The sequence below is a fragment of the Idiotropiscis lumnitzeri genome, chromosome 5 (genome assembly GCF_059441095.1).
Source record: "Idiotropiscis lumnitzeri isolate Australia: NSW breed Sydney's pygmy pipehorse chromosome 5, RoL_Ilum_1.0, whole genome shotgun sequence".
Lineage (NCBI taxonomy): Eukaryota > Metazoa > Chordata > Actinopteri > Syngnathiformes > Syngnathidae > Idiotropiscis > Idiotropiscis lumnitzeri.
Window position 1 is genome coordinate 16197068 of NC_142395.1, and position 20938 is coordinate 16218005.

Consider the following 20938-nt stretch of genomic DNA (forward strand, 5'->3'; position numbering starts at 1 on the left):
GCTGTTTTAAATTGTGTTCTAAATTGCATATACCTCGGTTTAACGGACTGGTTTAGCAAAGCGCAAATTGAAGGACATGCTAGGCTGTTTCACAACGCTGTGTGTAACATCCATAATCAGGCAGCTTAATCTTGCGCGGTGGCCGAGCAGCTCTCGGCAGACAGCAGGTGGTTGATGCGAGCCGCGCCAATGACGGGTAGGGGGGGACTCAAGTTAATCTAAAGTGTCGTCCTTTCGGGCCCGACGGACTGCATGTGTCAGCCTTAGCGTTGTGATCAATAGCCTCCGCCAACTTGAAAGTCCAAACCTCTCCTCTCTGCGTTAGATCCTCCCAAGTGTTTGCGTCCGAGGGGGGTGTGGTAATGATTGAGGGAAGGCAAGCTTTTCCTCACGTGAACCCTCAGCCAGGCTAAAAATAGCCAGGACTTGGACTCCTTAGGATTGCTTTTCAAGGTGGTGTGAAGGAGCTTGACTGTGGTGCGCCGATCCGCCGATGGGGTATTTTCAAGATGTCGCCATGTTGGATTTTCTCCTGGCAGCCAATCACCTAGAAGCAAATAAGCCTGTCCCAATGCTGAGTCTTCACTCCATTTATCGATAACTGGGCCATCAGATGTTTTGCAATGGATTATCTTATCTTATCTTATCTGCTCGGAACATGGTTGAGCTGTCATAATTGTTCAACCAGTTTAATAATTTGGATTGCGGAACGTCATTGAATGGAAATTCTCAGGCTATAAACAACACAGAAAATTCCGTCACCTTGATGTTATTTTAACATAACCGATGTAGCGTTTAGTAGGAATCACAAAAAGTCGGACATCTCATTGGTATCCGGTTCACTTTGTTTTCATTGATGTGGGGTTAACAGCATTTTTCCTCCGTTGGGGTCAAAGTCAATGGCCCACCCAGTGATTTGATGTGTTGTGGGGTAGGAGAGGGGGATTTTTCTCCCAAATCTGCTTGGAAAACTGTCCACCCAACTATTGTAAATGTTAAACCCGTTCATTATTTACAACGGTAAATTATTTTGTGTTGAGTCACGGTCTCTGTGATTGTGACATGAAACGGAACAACAGCTTGCACGGAAGTTCACCGTGTTGCCGATCACAAATAGAGGAGCAACTGGTTGTGTTGATTGTTTATCTAACATGTCTCACGAGTACAAACAATAAAATGAAGCATTTCCTACCTGGAAATGTGCAGTAGCTAACAGCTAGCCTAGCTTCTGTTCTTTCATCTTCTTCTCCTGCTGCTTTTTCTACTTCTTTGTATTTCACGGCTATTCTGGATGCCCAGCGCTGCTTCTCACAGGTAATTCTTGGTACTATAAGAGAAGCCGGTTCTCTGTACACAGTGCCGAGCCCTTTGACACGGGCGGTGCCAATCAAACTGAAGACCTCTCGTGCGTATTTGGACAAAAGGATGGATAATTTCAGCAGCGCAGATTGCTATCCGGTGGGGGAGGATGAGGTCATTTTCTTTCCCTCACCGAAGGAGCCTTTTGGCCCTTGGCACAATGATGCCAAGGGGCACCGCGAGTGTGCTGGTGGGCTTATTCTTCAGTGACAGAGATGGATAGCAAAGGGCGACCACGGTCATTGAAGGAATTTGTCGGGCTGCGCGGCGGAAGAGTGGTTAGCACTGCTTGTAATTGTTTTGGATGTTTATAAAATATGCCTTAGCTTTGATGTAAGTTTGTCCTCAATGTTTGCAAAATGGGTTCGACATATGCCGTGTTTACAAAAATGTACATTAGGTTAAAAGATTTTGCATTAGCTTTATTGAAGGCTCTTTGTTGTGTTCAATGTTTACAAAAACACATTTGTAGAAGAGTACATGGAAGCAAAGGCATGCATGTCGGGTTAATTGAAGACGCTCGTCTTTTCGTACGGAAATGTACATTGATTGAGGGCTCTTAATTGTCCTCATTTGCAAAATTAGCTTCAGTGAAGGCAAAAACATGAAAGTTAGGTAGGTTTGTTGAAGACTGAATTTTCATTGAAAAAAATAAATATATTAATTTTGTGTTGAAGAAAAATGCATTTCAGGATTTAAGGAATACCAAGAATTGCATTCAGCTTTATGAATACACGTTGGGAACTCTAAATTGTCCTTGAAAATAATCAAACTCAATCTTTGCAAAATACATCTTTTTTTCATATGGCGCTTTCACAACATCTGCAGCTGCAACAAAGCGTTTTACAAAGATGGGCATTCCATCCTAGCAGTGACCATTTTGCTTATGGTAAATGAGAAGTTTTTAAAAAAGGTCAAACTAACCAAGGGCGGAAGTGGGTTTTCGTCCGTCCGTGTATGTTCAGTTCAGCAGGGAAGATGCTTATTGTCGTTCATAAAAAACGTACATTAGGTTCACTAAGACCGCCAGTTGTGTTAAATCTTTACAATAACGTGTCCCGTGTTTTAAGACTTTATTCTTACTCTGTGTTTACGGAAACTTTTATGTTCAATTAATAGGAAACGCAAAGTCATCTTCAAGGTTTACAAAAATGCACATATAGGCAATTAAAGACTAAGAGATCTGCAACTTCAACAGATGATTATTTTAAACAGCCGAATTCATAGAGCATCCTTTTTGGAAGTGACTATAACCTGAAACATGAAACTATTTAGAAAGAATAAAATCATCATATATTTAGCAATTTCCTCGTGGCTGTAACTGTATTTCATGTGCTGGTCAATATATTGAAAACCAGTGACGACATGGCCTTGTAATCCCGGCAATTGTTTTTGCCATTATCAGCCATTTTATATGGCAAGATCAGATTAATTGCAGTCGAAGGCAACATCTTGTAAAGCCTCCGCCGCATTCAAAGTGGATTATTGGTAAAACACACACACACACGCACACCCCCCCCCCCCTTTTGCTGTTGATCTTCAAAAAATACAATTTTCATTTGAGACGAGGCAGCTCGAGAGACTTTCAGAGACGCTAACCATCGTCTGAAGTGACGTTAGCAATCACATCTTAAGACTCATGCAATCGTGTGATAATCAGCGAAAGGATTCTCGCTGTAAAGTCACCTTGAGTGTGCTTAGCCGCCATTAGCATATCGTCTTTCAAAACTGCTCATCGTTGAAAAAGGAACCCAAAAGTACAATTACCACTGGAGTCTGAACAATCCAGTACTTTTTTCTTGTGTGGGCACACCATAATAAACACTAACTTAGTTGGCATGAATACCAGGGAAAAGCAAGCTTCCTAAAATCTCTTTCGTTTGTGTAATTTCTTTTTATTTAATTATTTTTTTTGTAGAGGCTTTTTATCTGCAGAGTAAAAACAAAACATTGCCATCCTTGTACTGTAGTATCATTATTTATTTATTTTTATTTAAAAATTGGGGGGAAAATAGACCTTAATTCTCAATGTTACAACTTTTGGTAAAAAGTATACTAATTTTTATATTGAAAAAAATATGTATTTCAGTCGTGCAATTTCGCAAAAAAAGAAAAAAAAATTCAAAAACATGAAACGTTTTATGTGAAAAAGTCTTACTTTTATCGTACTATGATGACATTCTTCTTGACAATATAGGACATGGCCAAAAATGTTTTTTTTTTTTATTATTTTTAGTTAAAACAATGTACAACTTATACAACTTCATGTTTAAAATTCAAAATGTATTTTTACCTTAAAAAATAACTATCTCATACATTTTTATTTCAGAAAAATTTAAGTGTTAAGATTATAGTATATTGCCTTTTTTTGGATTTGATTTCCTGCCAAAAGGGCAGTGATGTTAGCGTAGGGCTAGCATTAGCATATTCTACCTCTACAAATGTGTCATGAGTATTTGAAAGTCGTACCAAATCGTATTATTTCGATTTAATTGACATCTCATTTTTACTCACCTTTGGGTCCTCCTAACTTTTTGAGCAGTAGCACAAAAATCATTAAAAATGGGTGCTGATTTATCCACCCATACATCATCTGAAAAGTTTTTTTTTCTTCGATAAATTCTTTTAAAAAAAAAAAAAGCTCCATTCACTGAGCCAAAAAAAAAAGTGTTTGCGCCTCAAAAGTCTGAGAACCAGAAATACCCAGCCAACGGCGATACCGCAATTGCTCCCGTCACACTGAAGTGTGACAGTCAGGCTTTTTCTCATATGTTGCGCATTTAATAAAGAGAAGCTCCCCTTTGCTTGAAATTATAATTATAATTCCCCTCATGCTAATGATCCAATTAAGTCTGGAGGAATTCAAGAAAGACGATTGCGCTTTAACTAAGTCTTGTCATAGCAACGGGTAAAATGTTGGCTTTGGCTGGCGTGCTTGCGCTGGACATTTTCAAATCAAATCTGGTCAAATAGTTGTCTGGCAAACTCCTTTCGCTCAATAAAAAGTGACCTTAAGTAGAAATCTCAAGCCAGGGTCTTTTCATTTTTCTTAAGGGTTTGAGAGTTAAGTGCATATTCAAAAAGTTTGTAATGTAGACAAGCGGAGGGAAAACTTGTTTGGATAAGCAGTAAAAAAAAAAAAAGTATTCGTGGGTATTGCCAGAGGCGTCTTACTGGTTTGTCGACATTGACCTGATTTTACATTTGGTATGAAAAAAAAAATGATGTGGTTCCAGATATGAAGTTATCAGATTAACTTGATAGTGTATTTAAACAACAGAATAAAATTATGTGACTTTTTTTTAATCAATTACTGAAGAAGACATTTAGTCAACATAAATGTTGTATATATTTTGTAACAAAGTCACTTATTGAAATTTAATAAATACAATGTAATATAAATAGTAAAGCAAATGTCAAATTAAAGGTTGCTTCTGAAAGAAAATATGAAAAAATACTCTCCTGGTCTAAACACATTATATATGAATTAAGCGGAAAAAAAAAATCCACTCATTTTGGTATTTTAGAATTTAATCATGTATGCATTTTTTAACTATCTCTCTTTTTCTGTCTCGAAACTCAAATGCTCCACTAGCACAATATGACGAGCTGTAAATACACCGGAAATAAATAGATAAAATAAAGATTTTCCCCAAAAAGTTTTTTAAATGACACAAAAATCAAAATCTCATACTATTGTGTGCTGAAAAAATACCCATTTAAATCCAATAACATTTTCAAATTAATATACAACTGAAACAAAAAAGAGCCTTGGTGCACACAAAGGTTGCTCGGATTTTAATATACTTTCATTTTTGTGTGTTTGAGGTTCGGAAATATCAACACAAAACAATGACATTTAGTGCATTTTGAATGTCAATGATTTTAATTTGATGTCACATCAATATTTTATATATTATTTTCTGTACTGTGGGTGGTTTGGCTTCATGAGGGAGCTTTCATTAGTGTTGACAAGTCATTGACTCACAGCAACATGTTGCGTGACATCCAGCTCACCCGTCACTTTCTGGGCCGCCAGGTCTTCTTCTGATTGCTAACCTCTACTCCCCCCCACATCTGACAATGATGAGCTGGCAGGCCTGAAGGAGGGAGGTGGGGGAGGAGTAAAGGTAGCTTCACGCAGCGCCACCATGGCAGGGAGCGCCAGGCTCGATGCCAGTTTGAGAGCGGCCGACGGTCAGCTCGTTTATTCTCAGCCTGGCGCCATCAAAACGAGGCAGCGACAGCAGCGGTGAACAGCGGGACGTGTTGGAAAAGAGGCATGCGGCAATGGCAGTCGTCCAGGCCCAAGCCGAGCAGGTGTTGTTCTGTCGAAACACCTTGACGGCTGCGAGGCGGTTGCTGCGTCGCAACCTGCTCCCATCGCCGTTGTCAGAGATTCCAACAGGCTCCAAAGGGCCTGGCGGGCTGCCGTCGGCATCCGGAAGCCGCCGCACTTTGATTCGCAAGCTGTTGTTTGTCTGACACGTTGTTGCTTTGCTCGCAGTTAGAAAACCTTCCATGACACCTTGCTTATCGTTCCTTATACAATGTGTGACTAATTACTGATTGTTAGTGCGTAAGCACTTCATAAAAGGTGTCAAAACTCGCTTTGAGGCGTCCCCTGGAAATTGAGGGAAAAAAAATATAGCCACTCATACAATTTTCGGTGGACACGTTTATTTTCAAAGAAAGTCTTAAGGACCCATGCCCGGAATTAAAGAAGAAGTTGGCCACTTTGGATTGGAGATGCCATTTGGAGTGTGAATTCTCGGGTTCGTAAATTGAATTTGAAGTATATCATGTGTTTGACCCTGGGAAAAAAAATCATCTTTAAAAAAAAAAAATATATATATATATATAGATATATATATATATATATACACACGTGGATAAGGTATTGTTGTTGATGATGTTTGGTATTATTAAATGAAGAGTGGCATTAGCAATGACTGATTTTTTTTTTAGTTGGAGACTCCCAGAGGTCTTGTGCGTTGTGTGTCCCCTGACGCATTCCCACATTTGCTGAAAAATGGGCACAAATGAACCTGGGTAGTCCTAATGACATTTTAATTAAGTGTGGCGCTATTTTCAAACGGAAAAAGGAGCATATTTTGTGTGTGTTTGTGTATGTGTTTTGACAAGTCATTTATGATAATCCTTTAGTTCCTCTGAGTGCTTGATTGGTTTGCTTCACATTGGTAACAGGTTGCTGTCACAACACAAGAGTCTTGACATTATGTAAATAAAAAAGTTTGGAGCTACGTGCATGGCTTTAATTCTGTAATTTAAAAAAGTCTAGCATCTTGACAAACATCCTGTCATTGGCAGAACATCAGCCAGAGAAACGAGCGGTTTTATTCATAGTTGTGAAGTACCGGTCCTTTTTTTGTGGAGATAAAAAAATGACTGAATGAAAATTATTGTATCGTTGGCCTCTAAAGTGTTTTTCTTAGGCCGCAAATGTTACAGGGAAGCTTCAAAATATATAGTACCATTTCCATTACATTACATAACATTTCATGTTGACAGACATATATTGTATTGCATTTTTAAAAGCAACCATGATAAATAGTTTTAAGGGGGGTGTCCAACTGACCATCACTCATGAATTTTAGGAATCCACTTCGGGACTTGGTTCCTGACGACACTTTATAATTGTCTCTATTAAAACACTTTGATAATATACAGAGAACCTCTGCCTGTTCGTGATTCGCTCTTCACAAATCCACTTTTTCTGTGGATTTTACTCATTGTGAAACTCACCTATTCATGTTTTTTGCACTCTTTCTATAATGATCTAAAACGAGGATGGGCATCTGGTGACGTCCTGCGACCAAACGCCAAAGTGGCCCCTTGATTAATGCAAACACCCCCACTCCAAAAATCTATTGTGTAATGGAAAATAATTCTTGAAAAAAATGTTAATAAACATTCAAAGTATTTCTCCCACAGAAAAAGAGAGAAACTGTGGAAATAATTGTGGAAAAATACAAAGTATTTAATATATTTAAAAAAAAATAAGACCAGGGAAAAAAATGGTAAATATGCAATTCTGCGGTTGCTGAACTGCGGTTCTACAGTGGGCGACTGTCGTTTTAAGTTGTAATATCATCACTCAGCACTAGATAGCAGACTTGCCTTAGTTGCGCTTCGCCTGGGTCCTGTACGACATGAGTAAGCCTTTTTTTCGTTTTTTTTTTTGCATATTAAGGGATGATATGCAGTGACAAGACTGCACTTTAAAACAACATTTTTCAGTGAGTTTTTTTTATTATTTTACAAAATTACCTCTTGCACTTAATGTTGATTTCTTGTTCAGTCGTTTTCATTTCAATGAAAAAGTTTGCTTCGCACTGGAAAAAACATACAGTCAGTGGTAATTTTGTTACTCTTTGTTGTTTGGTTCGAATGGTGGATCTTTTATGCATGTGTTGAAAATTGCATCAAAAATAAAATGTAATAAGAGCACATATTTTGCATATATGCACAGATTGTGTCTAGATTTAAAACAGCATTTTTTCATACATCTGGTTAGGAATCGTGTGGTCCTATGTGCCCCCCCCCCATGTGCTCCCCCTTCCTCCTACATTTAAGTTGCCATCCTTGATGTGGGCTGCCACAGGCTGGTAGCGAGACGGAATTGCCTCGGCTATTTTTCATGTTCTGAATTCAGTCGCGCTTGTTTGTGTCCCAGCATGCACGGAACTGTCGCGACGTCGACTCGCCGAAACGGGAAGTTGTTCTGGCGCGACCGCGTCATTGTCATGCGGCTCACGTGCAGCTGCGCTGGCTCGCCGCCTCGAGAGGCTGCCAGCTGTGCCCACGCGTTACGGCGTCAACGTCTCGCCAATCTTCTGCTTGTATTTGCACAGAGAGAGAGCGCAGGACATGTTTCATGAATAAAATGATTATTTGGAGTGAGGAACATCTGGATATAACTGTTACCTGTCATTTCTTTGCGTGTTAAATTGTCTTCGTTTTCGCCCTGCCCTTTAAAATGGTCAAAAAAAGGATATTCCGTTTAAAACTGACTGATTTGAAAGTCTTTTTTTATAATTATGAACGACATCATTTTTGGCGTTACATTAACGTTCTGATTGTTCTGCTATGACATTCCACAAAACAAAATGTTTTGTTTACAGCAACATTTGCTAGTTTGTTAGCATAATTTAAAAATGACTCAACTGATGACATGAAAGAAAAACATGACATTTTGATGTGAATCTGCCAAAAAACTTTTTCCTTTTTTTTTTAATCCATCGTCACCTATTGGACTTGTAAGTGTAAGTGCGCTCGTCTTCTGTCTTTGGCCGCATTTTTTGCAATTGTTTCTAGACCATCTGTTGTATAAAACAGTCTTTATACAGACGAGAAGAGAGCATGCAGTATGATGAAGTGCTTTGTATACTTCCATATTCTAGTTCAGGAAAGCAAAATGATTGCGCCTTTTTTTGTGGGCGTACCCATAATTGACCTGACTGTAAAATTTAATGTTGCAAAATGAGGGGCAAAATCGCTGCAAATTTTTTTTTTTCTTGGGTGGTTGCTTGAAACAAAAAAATGACAGCCCTCCTGTGTCTTTTCAGGCAAGAGACCTTGAGACGTTTTGGTGCGTATACTCGCGGTGCCTTCAAAATTCCACATTGTCAGGTTAAACTGGCTAACAATTGACGTCTTCAAAATGTCACTTTGCCAAGTGAAACTGGCTTTGAGGCCTGAATTTTCAGTAAAAAAAAAAAAAAACTCGAAACAATTTGCCTCAGCTGCCTTAGTCTTCCCCCTCTGCTACTACTGTGACGACAGTTTTGACGTTTTATTTAATTACGTCACTCATCTATCACCTTTAACCCATCTGCCTAGTACCCCCCCTTTCACATACACACACACACATACACACACACACACACCCCCAACGCTAACCTGGACCCTCTCATATGTCTTTGTTACGCTGCCGCCAATGCTGTCACGACGTGGGCGGCGGACCATCGCTTGAAGATAACAAGGCATTATGTGAAGATGCCTGGATGGTAAATCTTCATTCCGCCAACCTTACCTGCATTTCCATAAATTTGCATGCCGGGGCAGCCTATAAGTGAGGCTGTTGAAACGCTTGTATGTCCTTGAGGCCTGTCAAGGAGAAACTCTTCAAGTTCTTTTTTTTCCTCTCCCCTTTAATGAAATGGAAATAGTCAACGTGCCAAGCGACAGGTTGTTAAAAAGCGCTTCACTCAACACGCGGGTCACTATATTTGAAAGCAGTGCTTCTCAAATTGTGGTGCGCAAATTTTGTAGTAGTGTCGGGTCGTTCTCGAACGATTCATTCAAAAAGAAGGAATCTTTTTAGTGAACGTCAGTGAATGGATCACTTCCTAAAGTGATTCGTTCTTTTCTCAGTTCATTTGAGCTCATGTCGTCAACCTTCGTGAACGGCCAATCAGCAGCCAGCTTCATAAGGCTTTTACTGAACGTACTGCCACGCTATTGGCCTTCACGAACGATTCAGTGAGCGAACGTGATGTCATTTCCTGTTTTTTTTTTGGGGGGGGGTGATGATTCGGTGAATGAAGCTTTTGAACTATTCTTTTTGATGAACGGATTTGAATGAATCAATTCACTTAAATGTTATGTTTTAGCATTTTAGAAAAAATGCATTCCTACATACAGGGCCACCAATAAAACATTACGCAAAATAATTCCTTTTTATTAATTCCGATATTTCTGACATGACGACGGATGTGTGCAACATTCTTCCACTCTTTTCTCATGTTGAGCTATTCAAGTGAGGCAAAGCGACTTTTGCAGAATATTTGCGATTTGGAAGTACATTTTCTCAAGTTCAATGCGGAAAGAAATCATCTTTTGAAAAGTATAATTGGACACCATATCTTTTGGTAATGTTGAGTGCAATGGACGCCGTGATCACCTTCCACGATTCCACTCGAGTTGTTTGTTTCTTAGCTTGAATTAAATCCTCTCGTCGCTTTTTCTGAAAATAGTCGCGAGAGAAGTCAGGAATGTTGTTTAATATAGCAACGACATCATTCAGTTGGGAAAAAAAAATGTCACTGCGAGAGCTTCTTTCTGTTTGCGTCCATGTTGTTAGTGGAAACAGTGCAAATCAATTAGCGATGATGGATAGATATAAAATTGATTTCAATTATTGTTACTTTAAAACAGCATACAACACATTAAAATGTTAAAAAAAAAACTGTTCCCCATGGTGTTTATGTTTGAAAATGATAGTCATGTTTAATTGCCGTAATGTTTATGAGGGGGCTAGGGAGGGAAAAATGTTTCCTTGAGGTAAATGGACGGAAACTCAGCGTCCTTCAAAACCCCTTTTTTTTGTTTTATGTTTTTGTTTTGTATTCTTTTTCTCCAAAAGATAACCAGGACCATCTAATTTACGGCCGACCTTGCGCGTTTTTCATTAAAAAGCTTGAGATTTAGTTGCCACAGTAACCAACGCACACTCGGTGATGAGGCTAAACGACGCAGCAGCCTTGTGAAATTAATAAAGGCACAGCGCTGATGCGACACAGGAATTACATTTTCACCGCAGCCCCTCAGCAGCCGGAGCATGAATTCATCTCACCGTAACACAATAAAACAACAAGAAAGAGAGCAAGCGAGAGCGAGAGAGAGCGTCTGGCGATGCTGTAAACAATTCATGAGATGAACAAACCTCGCGGGCTCTTTATGTCCGTGCTGCTGAGGCTTCGAAAGAGAGGATTTGTTTTTTGGTGTGTGTGTGAGTGTGTGTTTGTTTGACATTAGCTGGCTTGATTGTATTTGATCGTATTTAAAAAAAAAAAGTGTATGTGAGCTCCAGCAAGGTAGAAAAAAAAATCAATCGTTCTTTTTAATTGTCTACGATGCAATGGCCCAGTTTGAAAAGATTTGAGCTATAATTGAGGAGTATTTTTTTTAACATCGTTAAAATTAGTATAAAATTACATTTGATGATTAGCTGATATTAAAAACTCACTTTGTTATGACTCACAAAGGTACCACAAGTTTGCTTTTTGCCAGTTTCATCCTTGATATCAGTCTTTCTCAAACTTTTTAAGAAGAACCTTCAAAAAATGCTCTTCAAGCATCACCATCATTAGCAACTTTTAAATAAATGCAGCAATAGGACTGTTTTCACGTAACGTAACAAGTTAGTGTTCAGTCATTTCCACTACATTTGGCATTTTGACACATAAGCAACCATTCACAATTTTGCGTTTCACTGTTTGATTGAAGTGAAAAATGCAAATTCTGCATATTTCAAGCCTTGTCTACAATCCGAAACCAATTTAAAAAATGAATAATAAAAAATGGCCGCCATATTGGATTACTGGTTAGCACGTGGTCTCACAGTTCAGAAGTGCGAGCATTGCTTGAAATGTCTGTGCAATCAGTAAAACAAATTTTCTTGTTTTGTGCTTTGGCATTGAGCAATGACCTCTTGAAAGACCGGCTGAAATTGTCCCAATTTGGAATGTTCACCTCCTCATCGTTAACGGACTCTTCAAAATGATCACCTTTCATCAACAAGTACTGTCTACTTGATAATGAAAATGAAAATTCTTTTTGCCAGCTCGTCTTCATCACATCTCATTGCAGCTGGAAACAGTACGTGTGGCACACTGCACGGGCATGTGGATGCCTCGTCCTGTTTTAATTAACTGTAGCAGTGTTAAATCCTCTCCTTGGGACTCAGTGTGTGCGCGTGTATGTGTGTGTGTTGCGGGGTACATAGTGGCACAGCAGAGAGTCACAGTTGCACTCCAGCCCAGCTGTCGTCTCATGTGGAGGATTTTTGGATTGCTGGGAGGAAGTACAGGATGCTTAACAGATGTAGGGTGACCGCAATGTTAGTCTAATAATGTTACTAATATGAACGAGATCAGATGAGCGCCACTCCAAGAGGCGTATCAGAAAAGAAATTGAAGATTACTGCGTTTGTATAGTAATTGTGCTTGTAAAACTGCATCACGTCATATTGAGAGATGTTTAGATTATTTTCAACTCCTGTACAAGGGCGCTCCGGTTTAGACCACTTATCGGCCGGGCCAATTATCGGCGCCAATATTCTGCATTTTGACGAATATCAGCATCTGCCTTTTTTTAAAATCTGAAGGCCGATAAGAGATGAATTTACGATTGTGTTAAATTCAGGGAACTATTTATTCATTTTTTTCGTTATTTTATTCGTTGAGATTTTTGCAATGTTTTAATTTTTTTTCTATAACACTTTAATGTTTTATGTCAAGTAATTCAAATTGTCTTGTACATGACAAATGCTGTTCAAATGAAACGTGCCTCGCCTTATTTAAATTTTTAACTATAGAAGAGATGCTGCTGCCACTGGCAATTTACTTTATTCTTTGTTTTAAATTGTCAAAAACTTTAGGGAGCATTTTACTTGTTTAGATTATCATTACATTTAAGACATGCTGATAACGCTGGGAGCTCCCTGCATTTTTTTCTTTCTTTAGAATTTAAAGACAACAGCCTATTCTCTGTTACAACTATTTTATTTATTTAAATAAAATCATGTTTTATTTATTTATTATTTCAACAAAAATGTGAGAGTAGGTCTTTTGCATTTATTTTATTTTATTTTTTTTATTTTGACACCAATATTTTCTCTTTTACTGCTAATTAATATCAGCTCCAAATATTGGTTACACATATACCAGCTTGTCCACAATTAATCGGTATCTGCCTTGAAAAAAATCGATCTATCACTTGTTTCAAGACTTTTGGAGCTTCAAACTATTTAAGATTTCGAAGAATGGTTTTAATCAAGGATTAGGTTAGATGACAGTAAGTAGTATAGTAATGCATACCTACAGTATACGCAATCATTAACTTGATCATAACAGTTATGTGAACCACCACATTACCAATAACCAAATTGGCAGCGTCAGAATGCTTACAAACAAACAAAGAAGACTTCTCTGGGATTTTGCATTTCAACCTGCACAAGCGTGTTGTTTCCCTTCAGGAAGAATGCAAACAATTCAGGCCACATGCAAACACAATCATCATGCTCCAACGACTCACTCACTCGCTTCTCTCCGAAAAAAAAAAAAAATCACAAAAAAAGCAAAACAAACAAAGATCCAAACTAAGCGCCTGCTGCATGATGGCGGTCCGATGGGTAAAATCTTTGCGGGGGTCCTTATTGGTGTTTTAATCAAGTCTAACATTGTTATTGATTCCACCAAGAGGCATTTCATAAAGCGACGGCGGCTGTGGCCAGAGCGGCTCTCTGGCAGCTCTCCGGCATCTAAAAACGGTCCGACGAGCAAATGCAATCAGAACAGTGGATAAAAAGGTTGGCGAGTCTAGCGGCGACCGCTCGTGTCTCTCATTAGATTGAAGACAATTTTCATTAGGCGGCTGGCTGCTCGTTAACATCCGCACTTGGAGGTTCTTGCCCTGTTGTTTTCCCCGCCGACTGTGAAGGATGACAGCGCAGGATGCGACAGTTTGTTTTTGCATTTATTCCACCAACCTTAATTGGGGTTTCAAAGAACGGCCGGAACACTGAAGAACAAACAACATTGGCGCACACTCACAAACCTGCGCTGCTCAGTGAAATACACAGGCTAGCGGGCCTACTTTTTAAAAAAAATAAACAAAACATATCGGGCATTGTTGGAATCTAAACACTCAGAAAATATTTAAATATTTTTGTAACTGTAACTGGCGAATGAATCATAGCAATTTATCGTATGATATGAATATGCGGGATCGGTCCTGGTTGTGAAAGGACACGCTAACACTCTAAAAATACTTAATGACAGACCTCTGGACTTCAAAGTAGTTTCATTTTCATCCTTCCTAATATGCCATTGTGTTTACTGTGTTGCTCATGTGAGCAGCAAGGTCACATCTTCTACGCTCAAGGACGTTGTCGTCAAGTGTAATCCACTTTTGGATGTGAAGAAGCTCTAGAAGCAGATGAAAAGCTCTTGCTGTCGTCAGATTTAATATGTTTTCCCCAAGATTAGAGAATTGACTATTTATATCGTCACTTTCCCCAGAGAAAACCAAACAACCAAGCAAGCAACCGGCTTTTCCTACCTGCACGACTGCAATGATCATAATGAAGCGTTGCTCTTTGATGTTTGTGCCGGATGCAATGAATTCCACTCACTGCCCGCTGCCTTAAATCTCAGCTCGCCGAGGCACCTGGGGAAGCATGTTTACTGTTTTTTATGCCCCTTCATATATGATCACACAAATACAGGAGCGTCTCAGTATAGTGGATCCTCTTATCATTTACAATATATGTTCATTGTGTCAAAAAGGACAAAAGTCACCTTTATAAGTGTGCTTTTACGTACTCCTAAAATCACTCCAAAGATGCAATCTTCACCTTCTGTCATAGGGTGTAAACAGAACTCCAGTTTGATTATTGGCCACTTTCCAGCAAAACACACACGTGAGGTCAATCCTTTTTATTCTCGCTGAGATGTTCTCAAAGTTCAAGAAAACTGTCTTCAAATATGAATTAAAAACAGTATTTTGAAGGCTGTGACACAGAGAGCATACTTTCTGTACTCTATTAGCGTGCTCATCGGGGCAGCGTGCGTGGCGAGGGTGGGCAGGCCCCAACAGAGACAGCTGCACGTTAATCCAGCAGGCCGTGAGATTCCCGGGATAAAAAACATGAAATAAGACGTGGGAATTTTCCGCTGTGTGACGTTGGAATTTTACATTTTTTTTTTTTATTTTAGAGTGAACCCCCGCTCATTGCTGGGGATTTATTCCAGAAACACCCGCTAAAAAATTTTTCTTGTATAATTTTAACCTTCCCATGTGCTTTAAGTTCATTTCTGAACTGATGAAAATACACTTTTCTGCTATTTCATACTGTAAAATGGGAAATATCACATGAGATGAGATTATATCTCTTCTGTGGCAAAAATGTAATACTGTATTCTGCTGCTGTCGGGCAGGTAGCGGCACAACGCAAGCTCAACTCTAAATACAGACTTGTCATATATACTGTAAAAACCCATAAAACATGCTCTCTTAAAAATCTACACTTTGGCGCTTGCACAAACAATTAAGTGCAATCCAGGGGGAAAACTGTCTTAAAACCGTAAAGTGAAGCTAATTGAGCTTCTTTCGCTGACTAGCTAGTTGTCGTCCATATGCTCCTGGTGTACAAAATGTAGATTGTTAAACTAAATTTGTCAAAGTGGACCATTTCAGAGGGTTCATCCAATGTGCACTTGCAAGAGCAAAAAGTAAAAAAATAACAAAATAAAAGCCGAATCATAAAAGTTGAAGATGTCATTTTGTTGTGGCTCTTTTTGTAGCTATCTTCTTGTGTGCTTTCGGAACTTCTATGATTAGCGTGTTCTTTGTTTCATGTCGTTTGCATTCTTCACATCTTCTATTTTTTTTCTTTTTTAAGTTTTTTTTTTTCAAATAGTTTGCGTCTTCAATAGTTTCTTCTAAAGCTGAAAAGTGGATGAAATAAAAAAATATTTTTTTCCCCTCTAAAATTTGCGATTGCAATTAAACTTGCTTTTGTAATGTAGTTTTCAACAAACAATATTGGATTTATCATGCATTATAGGCTACTAAAAAGGCATATGAAAGGCAGTTTATCTACTACAACTACAGGTATAAATTTACTAAATACTTTGACATGCCGAATGGGAGGCGTTCACCATGACAACATAATTTTGCCGCACAGGTGTGATGTAATGATTTATAAGTATATACTCTACCGTAAATCGGATAATAACATTAATGCAAACAAATGGCTTTACCACTTCCTACATATTTTTTCATTCCATGAAACATGATATGGAAACATGGACTGCAGCTAATCACGCAACTTAATCTAAATAAAACATACATGTATAAAACAATAAAAGGTTACCAATCTGAAGTCAGCAAGATCTCACTTGCTAACGTGAAGCAAAAATAAAATTAGACCTTGTTTATGATGTCATATCTTTATATTTGGATAAGCGCCCGGAAGCATTACAACTCATCGATTAAATGAAGAGTAACAAGTCTGTCTTTGGTTAATAAAACATGCAGTACGTTCAAATTTATCCCGTAAATATTTGGCTGCTTGACAAATTTACACAGCGCTGCCGTTTTTAAATCATTTGACCGGAGAATGTAATTAACTGTTTTTTTTTTTTTTTGCTTCTGGATGCATGCGTGGCACCACCGATAGCGGATGAGTGCGGTTGAAAAAGTGCCATCCGCAATCCCCTTGAGCGTTGTCTCTACGTTTATTTTTTCTATTTCCCGTCTTCCATGGTATCTTCTATAATCACCTCAGTCTCCATTGAAATGTTCACACTGTTTCATCTACTGTATATGACTCACACTCATCTACAAATAGATTTTTATCAGTTGTCTTAACCATGCCACAAACCAGACATGAACTAATTAATGCTGTCGCAAACAATTACGAAAACGGTTGGCATGTAAGCGGTCCACTGCTCGTCTACATACAAATTCAATTAACTGACGAGCCGCACTCCTCCTTGGGCCCATGGCCATGTGTGAAGCGCTGCGATTTTGTTGTTGTTGTTTTTTTTTTCTTTTTTTAAGCCCTCTCCTTCTTCACGTCTCTGTCGGGAAGCATGGCGTCTTCAAAGGTCATCCCTTGCATCTCCACGAGAAATGTCATCTGAAATTGGATTGGGGGGAGTCGCTGAGGGAAGTGGAGGCGGAGGGTCTAAGTGAATTAGTAAATATATAAACAAATCAGTGGCAGATTCGTTAGCGTTGCCAGAATGCCAAAAGATGGAAGGTGATGAAGGCCAAATGCTTGGGCGGAGAGGGTTGATATATTGATTTTTGAATTGAGAAAATTAGCACAGAAAATTAATCTATTGACAAAAAAAGTGACACATGGTCTCATAAAACGATAGTACAGTAAAACTTTGATTATTACTATTCGCTGGGAAACCCCCTTCCAAATGTTAGGAATTGCATATTTTAATAGATTCAACTATAAATATAGCATTCACTATCATCCGAAAACACTTTATCATTTTAAAAACCTCCTATGCATCCCTAAAATAAATGACCAACAGATTTGATTTTTGAAAAAATGAATCACGCTTATTAAGCCAGTCAGACGAGTAAAAATAAATACATAAACTCTAGGTACTCTCTGTAACTTCCGCTATCAACGCCGGATGAAATTAGCTGCTGTCCAATTTACAAAGATCTGAGAACTATTATGATTCATCACTTTAACATATATCCTTGACACCAACTGCTGCTTCCCTATTAGCTAGGGTTTCGTGGCATATCGTTGCCTCTTTGGGCTTTACAGAAAGATCCCAAATTAAGTGTTTCCAGTTAATCGGTGGGTATAGGTTCCACACGCACACAACCAGAGGCAAATAGTTTAATTAGAGAATAAGGAGCTGCAATTAGGCAGGGCTTCACTGTACTCATTTGAGAGTGACATAATACATTCTTGTTGAAATATAAAAAACAACAGCTGCAACTAGGTGTTAATATTGAGGACAGTGACGCGGACCCACAAAGTGAATGCTTAACTCAACCTGCTGTTTGCACACACTTCCACTCTGCCGCTTTAATAATTCTGTTTGGCAACTATTCCGCCGGGTCTTGCCGCCTGCTACCACAGCCTCGGCTAATTAGCGTAACATGGCAGCTAGCTGGTATTTTGGCTCTCGCGTTGATATTCAGCAGAAGAAGGAACATGGCGTACTAAAGCGATGGGAGAAAAATAATTTTTGTGCGGCCATTTTATGTATTCAACAACTCTTTGTTCATGGGTATGGTTTGATCTAATCACTAATACGCATAGAGGCACGCCCCACTGCTCCGTGACTGTGACAGGCGCGCCCCTTCCTCGTGCGCGCTGCGCGCACACAAAGACACTGACGACGGAGTCCAGTGCGCGCGCCCTCGAGCACGCGAGCGACGAGTGTTTACAATTCAAACGTCTGATGATGCTAAAGATGGAGAGGCAAAATTGAATGTGCTCACTGCTCAGGGGCACAAACCGAAAAAGAAAGAGAACGATTATGCAGGCATGAAAACCAGCTTTTCAAAGTGGTTAAAAGACAGCAGGTAAGTTGTCACATGGCTTGAAAATAATGAAGTTAGCTAAAAAGCTGGAAGTAAAATTAGAAGTTACTGTTGTCTTGCAACTGTGTACTGGACAATATTTACAAACTAAGAGATCATAAGAAGAACCTTAATGGGTTTACAATGGGGTGTGTGGGGAGGGGGCTTGCGTGGCGTGTCATGCATTCACATGTAGAAAACGTGGCATGATATAAAGTCAGTGGCTGTGTCCGTGTGTCTTATAAGAACCAGTACAAACCAAGACACAAACCAAAAAAAGACATGAACGAAAGAAGAAAACCATACAAAACTGGAAAGTAACAAAATAAGAAAAGATGTGAAACCATCGAAAAAACTTGCAATTCTGTCCAAGACGATCCAAACAGAAGATCATCACAAACCATAAAAACCTGAACCGTAGAAGACACAAACTGTAGAAGTAATTAACACAGAAGACCCAAAACGAGACCGCGAAAAGCGGAAGTCCAAACCATAGAAGACACAAACTGTACAAGAAGCTTACAATTGTGGATGACGCTAACTAAATTCTCAAACCATCAACGGTGAAGATCATAGAGCAAAAATTCAAAATGTGGCGCACTTTGTCAGTCTCGGGATCTTTGTGTCCTGCTGCATTTCTGAGTTGTTTCTGTGTAATTGTGTGCTGCCATCTGGGCTAATAATGGGATTTGTTGCAGCGCTTTATGACGCTCTCTCCGAGATGCCATAAATCTCGACGAGCGCTCGGACAGATGCCCCATATTCATTTTTAAACACATTGCACTTCCACGACTGGTCGCTCGCCTTTTTTTTCTCCTCCTAATTCTGCGTCTTCTCCCCCACATGGCCCGAGGCGTCCCAGCGGATTGAATTATTCCACTTAAAAAGCCTTCAACTTTCTTTTATTGAGTTGTCTCAGTTTGCTCTCTTCTCTATCAATAGTGCTTATTTCCATTCTCTAATCCGGAAGCCTGCAGATGCGTTTCCCCCCCAAGGGCTCTTATTTTGTCGCAGATTGATATCATACAGCAAATGGAACGGGAGAAAGAGAGTGGAAATGTAATTCAAGAGCAAGGCAAAACGATTAAAATGACCCCATAGAGCAAATGCGCAATTGGATTTTGAGGAAACAAAAACAGAACATGGCTGCCAAACTCAGTTGATATGAAGTACAACTGGTATCTACGTTTTTTCCATTCTCTTTCTGAATGAGATCCGTAGCCAGTCGGCAGCCACGATGAGACGCTAACTTAAGCTAACATAATGTAACCCTTAAAAATCAGTGGCGGGCCATGTATTACACACCTAGGCCTTCAGTGAAGTCCTACTTAGTCCAACTTGAATAAATACCCCGCTTAAGAACATCATTTATGACACCACGGCTGGAGAAATAATATACAGTGGCACGCTTACACACTATGGGGTGTTGGACAACCTTGACTCATGAGAGCGAGCTTCTCTTGAATGGTCTGTCTTGAAAATGGCCTTGCAATCAAATCTACACTTTTCCCTCATTTGGACATTGTGGGTTAAAAAAGCAAGCTAATACTCGCCAGGTAAGACTGTCTCGCGTGGATTTGTTGATTCCGCATAGCGCTGCCCTCTCACAAATGAGCATCTTACTGTCACCAACTCGTGATCTGATTGGCTATCGGGACTGTCTATCAACTCTCAGAGCTCACAGCACAGAGTGTTTTATTGCATCTGTCTAATTTGGCATCAACAGGCTCGCTTGCTTTCGCTCTCTCTCTCTCTCCCTCTCTCTCTCTCTCTCTCTCTCTCTCTCTCTCCCTCTCTCTCTCCCACTCTCTCTCTCTCTCTCTCTCTCTCTCTCTGCGTTCATCATATGCATACAAAACCAATTGGAAAAAGTAACAAATATTTAAGCAGGGCAGTAATAAATATACATATACTCTCAACAGAATATTGCAGCATGGTAAAAATAATAAATTCAAAGCAATCCCCAAATAATTATACATAAATGAAAATATCAATTGACTACTAAATCATGTGTTACAATAGGATTAGAATAGTAACTGTTGCTCAAGTGTAAAGTAAAATCAACCTCTGATATAATGTTAATTGGGAAATTAAATGACATTAGAAATGTCCAAAAAAACTAAACAAAGTTACTGAGTCCTGCAAGACAATGGGAATTAGAAACGGGAATTAGAAATCTACCAAAATGGAGCCGGTTGTGACGCACAACATGGCGACATGGGGCATATTTTTGGTTGTGTTGTGTTCAAGGACTGCTGTCATGAAATGCACCATTTGTCTCATTTTAGTCTCTGCGTCTTCTCTCCCTTGCAGAAACCTGTCAAAGAATCCTCTCAGCACTCTGTCCTGGCAGCTCTTCAAGCACCTTCAACTTGCTGAGCTGTGAGTCACTTTTTCTTTCTTTTTCTTATTAACAGCCATTTATCACCGCTCTCCCGCTCACGTTATTGTTTTGTTTTTTTTATTCTTTTCTTTCCTGTATAATCCC

At 39.2% G+C, this 20938-nt stretch overlaps 1 protein-coding gene across 4 annotated transcripts in view; it reads left to right on the plus strand.

Annotated features, from left to right (window-relative positions):
• ntrk3b (neurotrophic tyrosine kinase, receptor, type 3b) overlaps positions 1–20938 on the plus strand; it is a 191433-nt gene that overhangs the window by 67995 nt on the left and 102500 nt on the right. For all 4 annotated transcript variants that reach the window (XM_088296412.1, XM_088296409.1, XM_088296411.1 and 1 more), the window contains one exon: positions 20764–20832. In XM_088296412.1, coding sequence (XP_088152538.1) covers positions 20764–20832 — 69 coding nt within the window. The remainder of the gene's footprint in view (positions 1–20763; positions 20833–20938) is intronic.